The 19127-nt window shown below is 46.4% G+C and overlaps 2 protein-coding genes across 3 annotated transcripts in view; one reads left to right on the top strand and one right to left on the bottom strand.

Moving 5' to 3' along the window:
- Nucleotides 1-19127, bottom strand: part of RIMS4 (regulating synaptic membrane exocytosis 4) — a 1070250-nt gene that overhangs the window by 712729 nt on the left and 338394 nt on the right. The window lies entirely within an intron of this gene.
- YWHAB (tyrosine 3-monooxygenase/tryptophan 5-monooxygenase activation protein beta) overlaps nucleotides 1-19127 on the top strand; it is a 55698-nt gene that overhangs the window by 3681 nt on the left and 32890 nt on the right. For both annotated transcript variants that reach the window (XM_077252183.1, XM_077252184.1), the window contains exon 2: nucleotides 13844-14145. In XM_077252183.1, coding sequence (XP_077108298.1) covers nucleotides 13852-14145 — 294 coding nt within the window. In that variant the 5' untranslated portion in view covers nucleotides 13844-13851. The remainder of the gene's footprint in view (nucleotides 1-13843; nucleotides 14146-19127) is intronic.

Here is a 19127-nt window from a genome sequence, read left to right as displayed (position 1 = left end):
ATATAAATATATACCGTATTTATTAGCCTTAAAGGCATCTTCTCATAGTTTTAAATAGGAGAAATTGCAAAATACTTATAGAAACAAGTGGATTAGCAATTTACTTGGTTATAGTGAACCTGACGGCTAATACGTGCTGCCCAACCTGAGGGCCACATGTAATCGGGCACTGGCTGTGTGATCTCAGCCAAGTGATTTACAGTAAAACAGTGCACAGTTTCAGAGAAAAACATATTTTAGAAGCCGCCAATCTCTCCCCACCCAGTGCCCTAGAGTGACAGGTCTCCGGGGGCATATAGGGAGAGATCTGTCACTCCAGGGCAGCAGTGGCTTGGTCCCTGGTGGCTTTTAAGTATGGTTTTTCTTTGAAATACTGCTGCTTTTCAGAATCAAACGTTTGTCTGAGATCATACAGCCAGTGCCTGACACATACTGTCTGTGGAATGGGTTTCCTTTAAAAAAAAAAAAAAAAAAAAAAAAAAGAAAAATACTCTCCTGCTGAACAGATGGATTTTTAATTTCATTGCTAATGGCTCATTGCCTTGGTTGACGCCCACCACTCCTTTCCAGCAGCTGCAGCCAAACATGTAGTGCTTGCAAGCTCTTTGCAATAGCACTTGTAAGGGCTGGCCTGGAGCGCACTTTTAGTTCTTGGGTTAGCGGTGCATGGATTCTACTGGACCAAACTGTCAATCTGACCCGACCACCCACAGCGAGCAGGAAGTTGGGGAGAGCACTGAGCTCCTGAAAAAGAAAGATAAGACGCCCCCTTTTAATCGGAAGACTACATTTTGCACGTCTAATGTGTTCTTTCCTCCCATCAGTTGAGCGAGGAAGGTGCTGTTTAGTTTGTATGTTCTCCCTGTGTTTGCATGGGTTTCCTCCGGGTACTCCGGTTTCCTCCCACATTCCAAAGACATACTGATAGTGAATTTAGATTGTGAGCCCCATAGGGGACAGCAATGATAATGTGTGCAACCTGTAAAGCGCTGCGGAATGTTAGCACTATATAAAAATAAAGATTATTGTATGTTGGTTTAATCTTGTAGATTGTGAGCCCTCGCGGGCAGGGTCCTCTCTCCTCCTGTACCCAGTTGTGACTTGTTGTTCAAGATTATTGTACTTGTTTTTATTATGCATACCCCTCCTCACATGTAAAGCGCCATGGAATAAATGGCGCTATAATAATAATAATAATAATAATAAATTCTCATGGACTGGTAGTGGTGGCACATGTTAGCCCTCAGCTGCCATCAGTTATTGCCACAACCAATATGTGGCCTTCAAGTGTTGCCTGCTGGGGAGCAGTGATCAGATGATGACTATTTGCATGTCAGCAGTAAATCATCTCAGGGCCAGAGCCGCTCATTACATTTCATCCTCACTACAAATTTATGGCCTAAAAAGATCAGATGCCTGCACACAACCTATACTTGTTTGTAAGAACTTGTCTTTAAGGCTATGTGCACACGATGCAGATTTGCTGCGCATCCGCAGCGGATTTTTCTGCGCAGAAACGCTGCAGATCCGCACTGTGATGTACAGTACAATGTTATTCAATGGGAAAAAAAAAAAGCTGTGCACATGGTGCAGAAAAATCAGTGTGGAATTGCTGCGGATTTCAAAAAAGTGCATGTCACTACTTTTGTGCGGATCTTACAGCGTTTCTGCACCCCTCCATATTAAAAATCCACAGTGGCAAAAACCGCTGAAAATCCGCACAAAATCTGCAACAATTCCCCATAAAAACTGCGGCAAATCCGCGGTTGCGGATTTTGTGCAGAAAATTCTGCACCTCTTTTCCTACGTGTGCACATAGCCTTATCCTATAACATGAAGAGGAAATCTAGTGCTTTATGTCCGAATCTAGTCATTTCTGTGATTGTAGTCCATTTTGATTTCTTTTGGTTTACAGCATCTGGTATAATTTGGAAAATCTTTAAAGCGAATGTCACCATGAAAAACGGCCCTGAAAAATGTGTAGACAACTGTAGATAGACTACAACCATGTCCTTCTTATTTCTGCACTCGCCCTTTCTTCCCTCTAGTGAGGCGACGAATAGTCCGTGCTCTACCTTGTAATGTATCATCTGGACTCCTAAGCTCTGAAAACTGTAGCCGGACTCTTACATGCCCCAGAGGCTTGCCTGGCAGCTTACTGCTAGCTGGTGAAATCCTGTAATTTGTCATTTCAGCTTTCTGCATAATGTAGAAGCTATGGACTTTTTATTTAGGTGAGATTTACTTGACATAAAATGTCTCTTGTGTGGATCGGGCAAGCTCACCCATTTGCTGCTGTAGTGAGAAGGGAAAAAGGATTTCATTCTTTTTTTCCAGGCCTAATGTTGGGGGAGAGTCTTGATGCCCCTTACACATTAAAGCAACCCCAAACATCTACATTAAATATTGCTATAGATTTATAATGTGTAGTCTCCTTGCTGAATGTCCTCCATCATGCTACCTCTGCAGATCAGTGCTGGCTTCTTACCCAGAATATCTGCCCAGGGATTGGCGAATGCTGTGGAACGTCTGAACTATACTCCCCTGCCGCAGGACATGGCTTTATCATGGACGCCAGTCCATCACACAGGCATGGTTCAGACTTTCCATAGTGCCAATGTGAATGACAGAGGCAGTGGTAGCATATAGTGATTATTCATGTTAGAAACAGTAGGAATATGTAGTCACATTTAGGCCCTATACAAAGCACCAATCTTTACTGAAGAGTCTGCTGGAGTAAGATGTGCCAAATTCATTAAGGCTGCTTTCACACATCAGGTTTTCGCCGTCAGGCTAAATCCGGCTAATTTTCAAAAAAACGGATCAGGCAAATGTTGCCGCCGGATCAGGTTTTTTCCCATAGACTTGTATTAGTGCTGGATTGCATCGGATGACATTGCGTTTCGTCCGGTTTTCGCCGGATCCGGCAAATCTGCCGCTTCCGGTTACTTGAAAAAACGTCCATTGCAACGTTTTTTGTGTCTTGGCGAAAAAGCCTGAAGCGCCTGATCCGGCGCTTCCAGCTGTTTGCTACAATGAAAGCCCCTGGGTGCCGGATCCGGAAAAAGGTGGATCTGGCGGCCTGGTCCGGTTTTTTAAACTGAGCATGCTCCAATTTTTTTTTTTTTTTTTTTTTTTTATCCAATACTCTATATAGGCTAGCTGGATCCGTCAAAAATGGATCCGTCGCATCAGTTTTTCAAAATGTGTGCCGGATCCAGTTTTTCCAACATTCGCCAGATTTAGCCTGACACAGAAAACCTGATGTGTGAAAGTAGCCTAAGAGGGTGTGCACTAGTGTAAGAAATATACTCAAGTCAGAGACTGTAGTGCTTTACTTTTGGTGTAAATTATGTTAAAGGGCCACTGTCACCCCCCTCCAGCTGTTATAAACTAAGAGCCACCTTGTGCAGCAGTAATGCTGCATTCTAACAAGGTGGCTCTTTTAGTTTTAGGTTCAAGCATACCCCAAATAAAACGTTTTTATACTTAGCCACAATTCCTGTCTCTAGCCAGGTAGGCGGGTCCTCACTCCCCAGCTTGGCCAGCTCCTCTGCCGTCACTCACATCTTCCTGCGCTTTCGGTGCCGCCCCCTCAGCGCTGTTATCGTTTCAAAACCGGCGCCTGCGCTGTGTACTGGTGTCCTGCGCAGGCGCTGTAAGCTCTGGCCGTCTGATGTAATGGCTGATACCAGAGAACAAAAGACATCCACAGAACACCAGGATGGATCTGCTGCACAGCAAATAGCTGTAGGACCTGCGATGATGTATCACATGGCAGTGATATCATCGCAGATCCTACAGCTATTTGCTGTGCAGCAGATCCATCCTGGTGTTCTGTGGATGTCTTTTGTTCTCTGGTATCAGCCATTACATCAGACGGCCAGAGCTTACAGCGCCTGCGCAGGACACCAGTACACAGCGCAGGCGCCGGATTTGAAACGATAACAGCGCTGAGGGGGCGGCGCCGAAAGCGCAGGAAGATGTGAGTGACGGCAGAGGAGCTGGCCAAGCTGGGGAGTGAGGACCCGCCTACCTGGCTAGAGACAGGAATTGTGGCTAAGTATAAAAACGTTTTATTTGGGGTATGCTTGAACCTAAAACTAAAAGAGCCACCTTGTTAGAATGCAGCATTACTGCTGCACAAGGTGGCTCTTTTAGTTTACAACGGCTGGAGGGGGGTGACAGTGGCCCTTTAAGCTGTAAACTTTTTTGCTACATTTCAGATGCTATTTTGCCAGTGTTCTGGCAGAAACTGATGAATTTTGGATCTTGATGTCTGGATTGGAGACCCTTTAAATTATGGACATCTTACTACTATGTAGTATGAAAGACACACTTCAATATAATTTTTTTGTGGACCACGCTGATTTTGGCATGATCTGCAGTAAGGGTATGTTCACACGATCCTGATTTCAATCCTTTTTTTTCCAGGACAAAAACCACAGCTCTTGGCAGAAAACGCAGGTGCGTTTTTGATGCGGTTTTTAGTGCGGTTTTTTATGCAGTTTTCTCTGCAGATTGTCTGTGTTTGACACAAATAAAGCTTTAACTGCAGTGGGGGAAAAAAAAAAAAAGAAATGATGTCATTTCCTTGTCCAACCCTTTTCTTCTTCCATCCTCCATTTTGGGACTAAACACCAAAATGAGTGGACGTGTTTTGAATGACAGCGCTCCGCAGAGTGCGGAGCGTAGGCCAGATCACAGCCCGTGGATCCAGCTCTATCCAGCTATGCGTCATGCGCCCCTATATTTAACATGGGGGCGCATGGACATGCGTCGCTCTTGCGTTTTGCGCCGCATGCGTCACTGCAGCACACGCATCCGGGCGCAGAGGACGCAGCAAGTTGCATTTTTGCTGCGTCCAAAATCAATCAAAAAAAGGACGCATGCGGCGCAAAACGCAGCGTTGTGCATGCGTTTTGCTGCGTTTTTGTTTGTGTTGTGTGTTGCGGCGCACAATGCAAATGTGAACATAGCCTAAGTGCCACGTATCACGTATTTCAGTGCCACGTATCACGTATTTCAGTGCCACGTATTTCAGTGCCACGTAGTTCAGTGCCACGTAGTTCAGTGCCACGTAGTTCAGTGCCACGTAGTTCAGTGCCACGTAGTTCAGTGCCACGTAGTTCAGTGCCACGTAGTTCAGTGCCACGTAGTTCAGTGCCACGTAGTTCAGTGCCACGTAGTTCAGTGCCACGTAGTTCAGTGCCACGTAGTTCAGTGCCACGTAGTTCAGTGCCACGTAGTTCAGTGCCACGTAGTTCAGTGCCACGTAGTTCAGTGCCACGTAGTTCAGTGCCACGTAGTTCAGTGCCACGTAGTTCAGTGCCACGTAGTTCAGTGCCACGTAGTTCAGTGCCACGTAGTTCAGTGCCACGTAGTTCAGTGCCACGTAGTTCAGTGCCACGTAGTTCAGTGCCACGTAGTTCAGTGCCACGTAGTTCAGTGCCACGTAGTTCAGTGCCACGTAGTTCAGTGCCACGTAGTTCAGTGCCACGTAGTTCAGTGCCACGTAGTTCAGTGCCACGTAGTTCAGTGCCACGTAGTTCAGTGCCACGTAGTTCAGTGCCACGTAGTTCAGTGCCACGTAGTTCAGTGCCACGTAGTTCAGTGCCACGTAGTTCAGTGCCACGTAGTTCAGTGCCACGTAGTTCAGTGCCACGTGTCACGTATTTAATTGCCACGTATTTAAGTGCCACGTATCCCACTTAGATTTTCCATGGAGAACAGACACATCCAGAGATATGTCTGCTCTCCACGGCTGCAGCAACACACTGACAGGAGCCATAGTTCCTGTCGGTGTGTCACTGCGCATGCGCGAGCGAGTTTACCGGCGGTCATTGACCCCGGCACTCTCGCTTAACGGCAGTGCTGCGTGGGAAAGTTCAACGCAGCTGTACTGCTGTTAACCGAGACGCCGGAGTCATTGAACTCCGGAACAGTACGCGATACACTGCTAGGAGCTTCGCTCCTGGCAGTGTATCGCCGGAGAGCAGGGGATCGGCGTGGGACACTCGTTTTATGGATTCTGCGGACAGGGAGTATGAATTTGATTTTTTATTTTGTGATTTTTTTCCTGGAGGATTGAGGGCTTCGCCTACAAGTGTGCTGTTGGTGAGTATATACTCTGTGTTATATGTTGTATGTACTGTACTGTGTGTCATGTATGTGTATTGTGTGTAGGTGTTTTGTGTAACTTTACAATTGTGCTAAGTCGCCGGACACAGGGACAACTCTCCCATCCTAATACCGGATGGGAGTCGTAGTCCCATACGGCGACTTAGCACAATGGTGGCACTAGCGTCGCATGGGGACACACACACACACACACACACACACACACACACACACACACACACACACACACACACACACACACACACACACACACATACCAATTCAATCAAACGGCCGACACGATCCCCATGCGACGGTACGCCTCCATGTCTCTCCGCCCAAGCACTTCCGCCCACGCACTTCCGGCCGCTTCCCCGCACTTCCGGCTGCAGCGGTTCTGCACCACAAACCGCAATAAAACCCGCAGATATATTTTTGATCTGCAGGTTTTACTGCGGGTTTGACCTCACAATGGAGGTCTATGGGTGCAGAACCGCTGCAGTTTCGGGGAAAGAAGTGACATGCTCCTTCTTTTTTCCCGCACCGATTCATCGCGGCTTTTTAAGGGAAATTCAGGACCGTGTGCACAGTGGTTCCTGTTTTCCATAGGGGTACATTGTAATGTACCCTGCATGGAAAACAGCTGCAAAACCGCTGCGGTTCTGCAGTAAAAAACGCACTGTGAACATGGCCTTAATCTGTTAACCAAGTTATCAACTTGGCCATAAACCTTAGATTGCTGACTACCAGACATTCCTTGGGCCGGTGGCTGCTCCTTCAGATCCCCCGCCTTCCCCATAGCTCAACTCTGCTAAATGTTCATGTGTTTTCCTCAGAGTAAGGCCGGCGTCACACTGGCGAGTTTTACGGACGTATGAGCGCAGAAAATACACCCGTAAAATACGCATAACACACGGCCCAATGATTCTCTATGGCCTAGCTCCTATCAGCTGTATTTTACGGATCCGTATTATACGGTCTTCTACGGCCGTACAAAATCACAGCATGCTGCGTTTGTCACCGTATTGCACAAAAAATCGCCAATATAAGTCTATGGGGGCGAGAAAAATACGGATTACACACGGACCAGCAGTGTGACTTGCGAGAAATACGCAGCAGTGTTCTATAGAAAAGCCGGTAATTCAATTGCCGGCTTTTCATTTCTCCTTCCCAAACCCGACAGGATATGAGACATGGTTTACATACAGTAAACCATCTCATATCCCTTTTTTTTTTTTCATATTCCACACTACTAATGTTAGTAGTGTGTATGTGCAAAATTTGGGCGCTGTAGCTTGTAAAATAAAGAGTTAAATAGCGGAAAAAAATAGCGTGGGCTCCCGCGCAATTTTCTCCGCCAGAGTGGTAAAGCCAGTGACTGAGGGCAGATATTAATAGCCTAGAGAGGGTCCATGGTTATTGCCCCCCCCCCCCCCCCTGGCTACAAACATCTGCCCCCAGCCACCCCAGAAAAGGCACATCTGGAAGATGCGCCTATTCTGGCACTTGGCCACTCTCTTCCCATTCCCGTGTAGCGGTGGGATATGGGGTAATGAAGGGTTAATGTCACCTTGCTATTGTAAGGTGACATTAAGCCAGATTAATAATGGAGAGGCGTCAATTATGACACCTATCCATTATTAATCCAATAGTACGAAATGGTTAATAAAACACACACATTATTAAGTATTTTAATGAAATAAAGACACAGGGTGTTGTAATATTTTATTATACTGGTAATCCACCTGAAGACCCTCGTTCTGTAACAAAGGAAAAATAAAAAAAACAACAATATCTCATACCTTCCGTTGCTCAGGTCAAGTCCCACGAAGTAAATCCATCTGAAGGGGTTAAATCATTTTACAGCCAGGAGCTGTGGTGGCTGTAAAACCCCCGGGAATGAATGGATTGCAGGGGAATGACCTGTAGTTACCTTGAGTTGCGGTGAGGCGCCCTCTGCTGGATGTCCTCATGAACTGGAGCCTGGTAAAAGTTCCCATGCTCGAGTTCATATGAGGACATCCAGCAGAGGGCGCCTCACCGCAACTCAAGGTAACTACAGGTCATTCCCCTGCAATCCATTCATTCCCGGGGGTTTTACAGCCACGAGCACTGCTTTAGCACAGCTCCTGCCTGTAAAATGATTTAACCCCTTCAGATGGATTTACTTCGTGGGACTTGACCCGAGCGTCGGAAGGTATGAGATATTGAGTTTTTCTTTTTCCTTTGTTACAGGACGAGGGTCATCAGGTGGATTACCAGTATAATAAAATATTACAACAACCTGTGTCTTTATTTCATTAAAATACTTGTAAATAATGTGTGTTTTATTAACCATTTCGTACTATTGGATTAATAATGGATAGGTGTCATAATTGACGCCTCTCCATTATTAATCTGGCTTAATGTCACCTTACAATAGCAAGGTGACATTAACCCTTCATTACCCCATATCCCACCGCTACTCGGGAATGGGAAGAGAGTGGCCAAGTGCCAGAATAGGCGCATCTTCCAGATGTGCCTTTTCTGGGGTGGCTGGGGGCAGATGATTGTAGCCAGGGGGGGGCAATAACCATGGACCCTCTCTAGGCTATTAATATCTGCCCTCAGTCACTGGCTTTACCACTCTGGCGGAGAAAATTGCACAGGAGCCCACGCCAATTTTTTCCACCATTTAACCCTTTATTTTACAAGCTAGAGTGCCCACATTTTGCACATACACACTACTAACATTAGTAGTGTGGAATATGCAAAAAAAAAAAAAGATATGAGATGGTTTACTGTATGTAAACCATGTCTCATATCCTGTCGGGTTTGTGAAGGAGAAATGAAAAGCCGGCAATTGAATTACCAGCTTTTCACATATCTCGCACTGAATTAAATATAAATACAGAATATATATGTGTGTCTCAATGACATATATAAATATACATACTGTATATATGTTTTAACGAACATTTGAGCACATAAATCCATTAGATGTTGGTTTTGCAAGCCTGCGAGAAAATATCGCAGTACAGATGCCATACGGATTACATACGGAGGATGCCATGCGCAAAAGCTGACACACCCTGCGTACGGATGACATACGGATCACTATTTTTGGAACATTTCTGCGTATTACGGCCTTAAAATACGGACCGTATTTTCATACGCTGAGTGACGCCGGCCTAAGCCTCAGCCGGACATTAGGGCTTATACTACATAAAAATGTAAGGATTGGGCTTTGAAATGCAACATGCCGAATGGTTCTTAACACACATGTTGGGAAGTACCCTATGCACACACGTTAGACGCAATTTGTCACAATGATATGAAGATCGCAATGTTGCATAGCAACATTTACTATGATTGCGCAACCACTGCAAAAAGCAAACCTGTTTGATCTGTCACAAGTCACATGTGACTTTAAATGGAGTCTGTCACCTCAAATTAACCACATAGTCAAATAGGAGAATTGGCCATTATAAAAATCATACATTTGGTGTGCATAGTGTTTTGTCGGATATGCAAATGAAGTTGTTGGGCACACCCTTGGCATGACCACAAGTGCTCAGTGCACCATAATGCCCCTCAATTACCATGCTTGGTTAACTATATCTATGAAGATTGACAGCGGTCATGTAACCAAGGTGAGTGCGGCTTGAAAATCCAGCCTGCGTCTGTGGGCACTTGGTGTTAATGCTGGAACAAGTGCAGACATTTTGCTCTCTGCTGCGGCTGCTTTCTATATCGGCCTGTCAATTGAATTAGAGGGAGGTGGCGGAGCATAGTAATTAAGGGGAGGGATGGCGCCCTGAGCGCTTGGCCACACCAAGGATGCACTAAACGCCCTCATTGGCATATCGCACAGTCTTTCTATGCACCTAGAAATGGTTGTTACACCAAAGATATGATTTTTATAGAGACAGTGGCCTATTTCACAATATGGTTGGGTTAAATCGTATTATTGAGGCGACAAACTCCATTTAATTCAACTGTGGCATGCAGTTATACGTACGCTGCGTCAGCACACTGCGATTAGTGAATACATGAATTCCACCATTTCTATACACAAATCAAAGTGAGGTACTTGGTGTTTTGATCAAAAGTGTAAAAGCCAGCCAACCATGCCAAGGTGACCTCAAATGTATGGTTCCTAACTAGTGACTCGCCTCTCCGTGTCCAGACAGGCCTCAAATGAAATGGAGAAGAGGCTTGGCTTGTAATGAAACCTTTTTGGGAAACATGAGCAGCATGTTTGCGATTTGCTTACTGGGTTTGTCTGGTCCAAATCGATAAGTCTGCAGTCACTGTGTGTGACTGCAGATTTATGAGTACCCCCAGTGCACGCACTGCGTTGCTGGGATTTGCCAGGTTCTGAGGTGGAACAAGAGGGTATGTGTGAGTTATACATACTCTGGGCAGCCGCATCACTAGATTAGGCGCGGCCTCACTCAATACAAGTATATGGAGCGAGGCAACACCCTCTAATTGGGCTCTGGCACATGCATACCCTCTGGTTCCTTCTCTGAAACTGGCGAATCCCCAAACTCATTAGTCTGCAGTCACACAGTGACACTTACTGAATTGTATGTGGCAACCTCTTTAAGAACAAAATTGCACCTGTAGAACACAGAATTATTATTTTTTTTTTGAAGGGGGGGGGGGGGTTGGGGGTTCGTGTCACTTTGTAATCATAGCTCAAATTATTAGAGAAAATGTCCAAGAAAAGACTAAATCAGTTACAGTCAACTGAAAAGGTGCAAATGAAACAGGCGCAGAGGTAAGTCACTATTAGAACCAGAGAAAAGGGACAAGGACAATGTTGAATTGGGGCTGTGACCTTTAACCTAAAATAGTGCCACTCCTGACCTCAGCTGTAGGATCTGCAATATTTTCTTGACTATGGAATGGAAATGGGCAGAGAAACGATGAGCAGACATGTTTGGTTGTAGCATGTTGGAACCTTTTTGTTTTGGCAGGTATTTGTCAGCCATTTGTATTGCCCTCGCTGACACGCTTCTCATTTAGCACAGCAGAGAGACCGTGTGCATCTGGGAGTTGGTGCACGGCTATGGTGATGCTAGAACCACGGTACCTGGGGAATTTTTATAAACTCATTCCCGTTTTTGCACTTTAAAGGGAACCTGTCACCATGTTTTTGGAAGATGGGATAAAAATAGCGTTAAATAGGGGCAGAGGTGGGCGTTACATTAGTGTGTGTGTTATGCGTTTATTACCCACCTAAGTTGCCGAAATAACTTTGCAAAGTCTCCGTTTTCGCCTGTCAATCAGGCTGGTCAGGTCACATGGGCGTGGTGTCTTCACCCAGATTTGGCGTAGTTTTCCGTTGGTGGCGTAGTGGTGTGCGCATGCCCAAAGTCCGGAATCCTCTTCCAGGGGATTTAAAATAGCGCGGTGTTCGTTATTGCATTGGTGATCGGTGGGCGCGGCCATCTTCCTTTGGCCGCGCGTGCGCAGAAGCGGCGCTCTGCTGGCCGCGGCTTCAGGAAAATGGCCGCGGGATGCCGCGCGTGCGCAGATGGATATCGCGGCGGCCATTTTCCTGAAGCCGCGGCCAGCAGAGCGCCGCTTCTGCGCACGCGCGGCCAAAGGAAGATGGCCGCGCCCACCGATCACCAATGCAATAACGAACACCGCGCTATTTTAAATCCCCTGGAAGAGGATTCCGGACTTTGGGCATGCGCACACCACTACGCCACCAACGGAAAACTACGCCAAATCTGGGGGAAGACAACGCCCATGCGACCTGACCAGCCTGATTGACAGGCGAAAACGGAGACTTTGCAAAGTTATTTCGGCAACTTAGGTGGGTAATAAACGCATAACAAACACACTAATGTAATGCCCACCTCTGCCCCTATTTAACGCTATTTTTATCCCATCTTCCAAAAACGTGGTGACAGGTTCCCTTTAAAGGACAATTTCTGGTGTTTGGTCACCCATACATGTCACCTGCCGTTGTGTAGACCCGTGGGTGACAACACCTGGTGCCCTCAGTCCTGTGCACTCATCCACCTGTTACTAGATAACAGCAAAAACATTGGTCAGTGCCAAGTAAATTCCTATGAAAGCCTGAAGGGGCGACCTACGAACAGCTCCATGGGGAAGTATAGAACCCTTGAGCTACATCGATGCAAATTACTTTTTTTTTTTTTGTTTGTTTGTTTTGTTTTTTTCCCCCTTAAATCTCATGCACTGTAAAAGCCAGTGACATTTTTGTAACGGGCCTTGAACACGCAGAAACGTGGCCGTATAGGGTTATTCCTATCTTCAATATGCAGTAGGTGTAATAATGTATTAGAGAGATGCAGCACTCACTAAGTCGAAAAAAAAATATCACAAGTCCTTTATTCCTCACCACGGGACATAGACTACAAATCTGACGTGCAGGTTATGGAGGCATGCGCAGGAGAGAGAGAGGACTACGGCCGCTTCGCCTGCAGACGCTTCAACGACCTGGACCTGCAAACGGCTGTAGTCCACTCTCCCCGCGCATGCCTCCATAACCTGCACGTCACATTTGTTGTCCATGTCCCGTGGTGAGGAATAAAGGACTTGTTAAATTTTTTTCGACTTGGTCTGTGCTGTATCTCTCAAATACATTTCAAATACATGTTGTCTGAGCACTGTACACCTCAGAAACCTAGATCTCTCATCTTCCCGTGTGAATTATATACTCCACTAGTGCTGATCGTTTTTTTCCCTCTTTTTAAGAAGTAAATATTAGCAAATGCTTCCAATTAGAAATGTAGTGTAGTTTTTCTGATTCGCCATGTCTTTCCTCATGTGCAAACATTGCAAGGACCTTTAGGTATCCATGGTTATGACCACTGACATAGTGACAGCTAGTTGCTAGTGGTTGTAGCTTGTAGCTCAAGACCGGACAAGCCGATTAAAGAGTAATTAGTTTTATTTAATAAGACACATGGAAATAAGCAATTTTTTTTAATATTTCTCCAAAAATTTGCTTTTTTTCCCTCTGCGAAATTGGATTCATTATCTGAATTTTCAAATTCTGAGGTAAAATCTGTGTTCGGTGAAGTCTGTCCTATTACTGAGCTGAGATGGCAGGTGCTCTGCACGTGAGGCGGAGGAGCACTGGCTCCTCCCATCTACATAGAATCTCATCAGTAGCAGCTGACATCTCCTATCTCCGTAATGGGACAGTCGCTCTTCACTTTATACAGATTTTCTCAGAATTGAGAATTTTGATCATGACCAATTTTGGCAGAATAAAAATTTCTCTAAGATGCATTACAAAGTTACCTATTTTCACGTGCACTATTGATTTATGAAATGTGTCGTTAGTTTCTGCAGAACAGAGGCAGCAATTAAAACACTGAAGTGGCGGTGCACCCTTGGTGTGGCTGAAGCTTAGTGCATCATTCCAGCCAATGGATTTGCTTGTCCTGCCTTCCTCATTGGTGATTGACAGTTCGGACTTGGCTTGAGCAAACACTGTCTGCAGAGAAAGCTCAGGCAATCTCCAATGAGGGAGGCGGGACATACAAATCTAGTGGGCAGAGCGGTGCACGGAGCTGCTCAGTCACACCAAGGGTGCACACAGCCTGATGGCATGTTTCTGCAGAAGAGATTAGGTCACTGTGCAGGGCTGTAGCACCGACACATTCCACAGCCCTTTACAGAGGGAACATTTCTAACGGTCACGATCTGTCCCATAGAACATGCATTAATTGTCCCATTTTTGCCTCACTAGATTTCATCATGGACAAGAGTGAAATGGTACAGAAGGCTAAGCTGGCTGAGCAGGCCGAGCGCTACGACGACATGGCTGCCGCCATGAAAGCTGTGACTGAGCAGGGAGGCGAGCTCTCGAACGAGGAGAGGAACCTGCTCTCTGTTGCCTACAAAAATGTTGTAGGTGCCCGCCGGTCCTCTTGGCGAGTGGTCTCCAGCATCGAGACGAAGACTGAAGGAAATGATAAAAAGCAGCAGATGGCACGTGAATATCGTGAGAAGATTGAGGCAGAGCTGACAGAGATCTGCACAGATGTTTTGGTAATGGCACAGCTATGATAATAAAAGGAATGTGTGATGGATTTAATTTAGGGATAGATATTAGTACATAGATAATTACACATGTTTGTGTTTTTGTTTTTTTTTTGTCATGGCTATATCCTTTCAAAACCCTTCCTTGCTGACTGCCATATTGGAGACACACTTCTCCCGTATAGGCCATACAGCAAGGTGTGTGCACTGTATCGTAGCTGAAATGTATAGGACTCAATTGTCGGGTGTTTTTTTTTTTTTTTTCCAGATGCAATGAAGTACAACCCTTTCACCCAGACACAAGGGTACAGCCATGTAGGGCCTTATCTGGTGGTATGATGTCACTATATGGGCCAGGTATTCTGATCTGGAGCAACGGTCCATAGACATTGAATAGAGTGGCAGGGGATACAGACTTGACCGTTCAGATGTCTGTTTTTGGTCTTTTTGTTCCTCACATTATTTGGGCCCCACCACATGTCTCACTACTAATCTTGTATCAAAAGGATTTCTTTCTCTTTAATATGAACTGAAGTCCAGAAAGTTACTATAGTAAATGCTGCATATACACAGATGTGCAATGTTCAGGGCAAATTTTGGGCTTTAGGTCAGCCAAACCTCTGACTATCTAATGTGTTTTATGTTAAGCCTGTGTTGGGGAAAGATAAAAGAACTGGGCATATTGTATTTCAACATGCCTGATCCTTTATCGAGGGAGATACGCCACCACCATTTGTCCTGGGGCTTTTTCTGCTTTTCCAAATACATGCTTGCATGGCCATATAATGTGTATGGGGGTTTTGGGAAGAGTAGTCGTCAGCCGAGTGTGTAGTCTACAGCTCCTGGATAACTCCCATTTTAGTAGCAGGTGATGTTAGACACCAAAGTGTAAATGGAGAGGGATAATGTTTTGTGATGTTTTCATAATGTCAATTAGAGCAGAATCTCACACTAATGTGTTATTAATGCTAAAGTTCCTAAATCTGTATGTTGTTGGATTTCACTTGTCTTAAGCTGGACATATGTCTGCCCTAACTCTCACTGTAGACAGGCTGTGTGTATTTCAGATGGGGAATGTATCATTGCAGACACGTCTTTGGGGCAAAGGCTACAGATATCACTGGCACAATGTAAGGAGACCCTTACACCTTATGTCGGCCAAAAGCATGGCCTTTGGGAAGCTATAAGTTTTGGCCTACACAGCTATAGATTTCTCTATTTTGCAGATACGTGATGCCATAATGTAAGTGAATGTGGCCATGCTGCGTCCCATTGCGCACTGCTAGGAGCCCACCCATCCAGTGCTGTGAGCGGCCAGCTTCCTGCGGTTACTCAGCAGTGGTCCATGTGCGTCCGTCCACATCACTTCTGAATGAGCTGAGAAATGATTCACTACAGTTTGATTCCCTATAAATGACACGAGCGTTGAATTTACCCGATTCCAGTGTCCCAGCACACGAGTGGTTAATCTGTGCATATTTTGGTTGCTATAGAAATACTTGTTCTCGGCATCTTTTAATAGCATTTTGCTTGCGATTGGTTGCACTTGGCATTAAGGTAGAAGTAGTGTGAATCCACAGCGGGGCCATTTCTCTCATTCCCAGTGATGTCGTATCTAAATATAGTCCATTGTGCATCCACCTAATTCATAACTCACCTCTGACTGCTACTAGGGGCTTTCTGCAGCAGCTCTATCTGATCCTGCAGGGGATCCCTCCCTCATACTTCGGAGACAACTGCCTCTTATTTTTAAGCTACAAATAATGCAACATCCTGGCCTAATTTTTCCCTGTTGTAATTCAGCAACTCCAAAGAATCCACACCAGTTCCAAAACAATTACACCATTTTTTATTGAATGAGTGTAATATAACTTCTCCTACTTTGGTCCCCCGACAATTCTGCATTGGCCTTTGTACCCATGGGATGAGACTAGTGTTGAGCGATACTTTCCGATATCGGAAAGTATCGGTATCGGAAAGTATCGGCCGATACCGTCAAAATATCGGATCCAATCCGATACCGATACCCGATCCCAATGCAAGTCAATGGGACGAAAATATCGGAATTAAAATAAACCCTTTATAAACTTGTAGGTTCATTCTACATGAAGGAAAACAACTAAGAATAATGTAGGATGTATTGGGGGACGTGGCGGAGATATTAAAGGGACAGAGGTTTAGCCCAATGTAATAGAATAGCAGGATTTTTAATTTTTTTTTATGAAGTTCGGCGTTAGAAAGAATGTGACTATGTTATTTTTTTTTTTTTTTATGTCAGATATTGATGTTTCACTACTTCCACGCCCTTCACCTTCTTTTTTACTTCTCCCACGCTTTCTTCTTAATTATCCTCATCATCAGCTTCTTTGACATCAACTTCTTCACCTTATTCATCATCTTCTTCATCTTCTACCTATTATTTTTTGGGTTACATTGTTCATATTCTTTTTATTTTACTATTATCTTCATCATATTCAACTTCTTCATCATATTCTTATTTGTGACAGGCATTCCCGTAGTTGTTATCTATAAAAGTTTGAAGATTACACCTTCCGTTCTGCCTGTCACAAAACAGTTACATTTGTCCGCGTTCAGTTTGGCCTGCAGCATCAGGCTTTATCCAGGGGCACCACGAGGAGGAACGGACTCACCCCCATACACTGCTTAGTCTTCTTCTGCTTATAATTTACATAATATTTTTTTGCTCTGATATTTTGTGTTATGCTTAATGTCCTTCTGCTCTTTGTTCTGCAGCCTCTTGTTCTTCTGCTTCTCGGTCTTCCAGGTCGTCGTCGTCTCCAGGGTCGTCGTCTCCGGGGTCGTCGTCATCGGGGTGGTCTCCGGGGTCGTCGTCATCGGGGTGGTCTTCAGGGTCATCGTCTCCAGGGTCGTCGTCATCACGGTGGTTGTCGTCTCTGGTGTCGTCGTCATCTTAGGGGTGTTCTTCCGGGTCATCGTGTTTAGTCTCTTGAACTTGGAAATGTAGCAGAAGGTACAAGAAGGCTGAGAAAATGCCGAGAACCAGCTGATGGAACTGGAACTCGGATGGCTACCCGAAGGTCCAAGAGCCAATGGAACTACCGAGGACCAGCTGACGTTACTGGAACCCGGTTACTAAGCAGGAGGTACCCGTGCCTGAAAGCACTACCAAGGACCACCTGACGTTGGTGGAACTCGGATACCCAGAGGGAGGCACCTAAGCCAAAGGCTCTGCCCGGAACCAGCTGACGGTACTGGAACCAGGATGGGGAGCAGAAGGTACAAGAGCAAAAGACACTGCCGAGAACCAGCTGACGGTGCTGGAACCCGGATGGGTAGCCGAAGGTCCAAGAGCCAATGGAACTACCAAGGACCAGCTGACGTTACTGGAACCCGGTTACTAAGCAGGAGGTACCCGTGCCTGAAAGCACTACCAAGGACCACCTGACGTTGGTGGAACTCGGATACCCAGAGGGAGGCACCTAAGCCAAAGGCTCTGCCCGGAACCAGCTGACGGTACTGGAACCAGGATGGGGAGCAGAAGGTACAAGAGCAAGTGTCTGCGTGGCTTTTGCAGGACACGTTGCCGGCTGCACAGCAGGGGAACAGCTGGCGGTGCTGGACCCCACTGACACATTGGCTGGTGTTTTTCTCTGTGCAGCTAGCACATCTGGGCCCCAACTGGCGGTGTGTTAGAGCCCAGGGGCAGCAGGAGGAGGAGCAGGAGGAGGAGGAGCAGGGGGAGGGGAGTGTAGGCCGAAGCCTGCACTGGCGGCAGCTTTGGGTGTGTTGTGTCTGCGTGGCTTTTGCAGGACACGTTGCCGGCTACACAGCAGGGGAACAGCTGGCGGTGCTGGACCCCACTGACACATTGGCGAGGTGTTTGGCTCTGTGCAGCCAGCACTTCCGGACAGCAACTAGCGTTGTTGGAGCCCGGGCTCTGCAGGTGGAGCAGAGTGTAGGCCGAAGCCTACTTGAACCGATTTCAAAGGTCACCTTTAACCCCCCCTCAGGGGTTAGAAAGTAGAAGAGCCACAGCTTATGCAGCAGTAGTGCTGCACAAGTCAAAGGTTGCTCTTTTAATTTTTCTCCTTGCACACGCTGAATGAAACACGTATAACATTTAGCCCTTTATACAGTCAAACTGTGTAATGGAGGCGAGAGTTCCCTTTGTAATGAGACGCAGCACAGGTGTCAAGAATCCCACCTTGGTGCTGGGTGCAGCCTCCCGAGCGTTGTTATTTGCTGTACAGGAGTCTGCGCTGTCGTGTTATCCCCTGGCCTAGCGCCGTTAGCGCTGCCCATCTTCTGGCATCATGTAATGTCGGCCGGTGCGGTTCGCGATGACCATGAATCCCAGCCCCGCAGTGTCTTAACATTGTTAAAACACTGCGGGGCTGGGATTCAGGGCCTGGCGCAGCACATATGTTCGCCTCTCACACTCGGGTCCTTACACCCGCTTCAGACTGTGCGGCGTCATCTGATCCCTTATCGCATGCCACGGCCATGAAGCCGCACAGTCCGAAGAAGGCGGAAGGAGAGGAGGGACAGGCGAACTGATGCACTGATCCTGCCCATCAATCACACCCTCGCAGTCCCAATAAATAAGACACCGAGGGGCGTTGTGTGGGTCAGGGCGGCCGCAGAGGCGCAGGCAGCCAAACAATGATGCCAGAAGACGGGCAGCGCTACCAAGGGGGTTGCAGCGTGTCATTACAAAGGAAAGTCACACCACCGGGACGGTTAAATGGTCACACAGAGGACACATTGCAGACGTGTTTTCAGTTCCACATGTGCGAGGAGAATACGTTTCTGAGCCACCTTGCACACATGCAGCATTACCGCTGTACAAGGTGGCTGGATAACGTAAAAACGCCTGGGGGAGGGGGGACAGGTTCCCTTCAATTTCAGTTCTTGTGTCTGCGTGGCTTTTGCAGGACACGTTGCCGGCTGCACAGCAGGGGAACAGCTGGCGGTGCTGGACCCCACTGACACATTGGCTGGTGTTTTTC

Source organism: Ranitomeya variabilis, chromosome 4 (genome assembly GCF_051348905.1).
Source record: "Ranitomeya variabilis isolate aRanVar5 chromosome 4, aRanVar5.hap1, whole genome shotgun sequence".
NCBI lineage: Eukaryota > Metazoa > Chordata > Amphibia > Anura > Dendrobatidae > Ranitomeya > Ranitomeya variabilis.
Note: the sequence above shows the minus strand (reverse complement) of the source record. Positions and strands in the feature narration are given on the sequence as shown.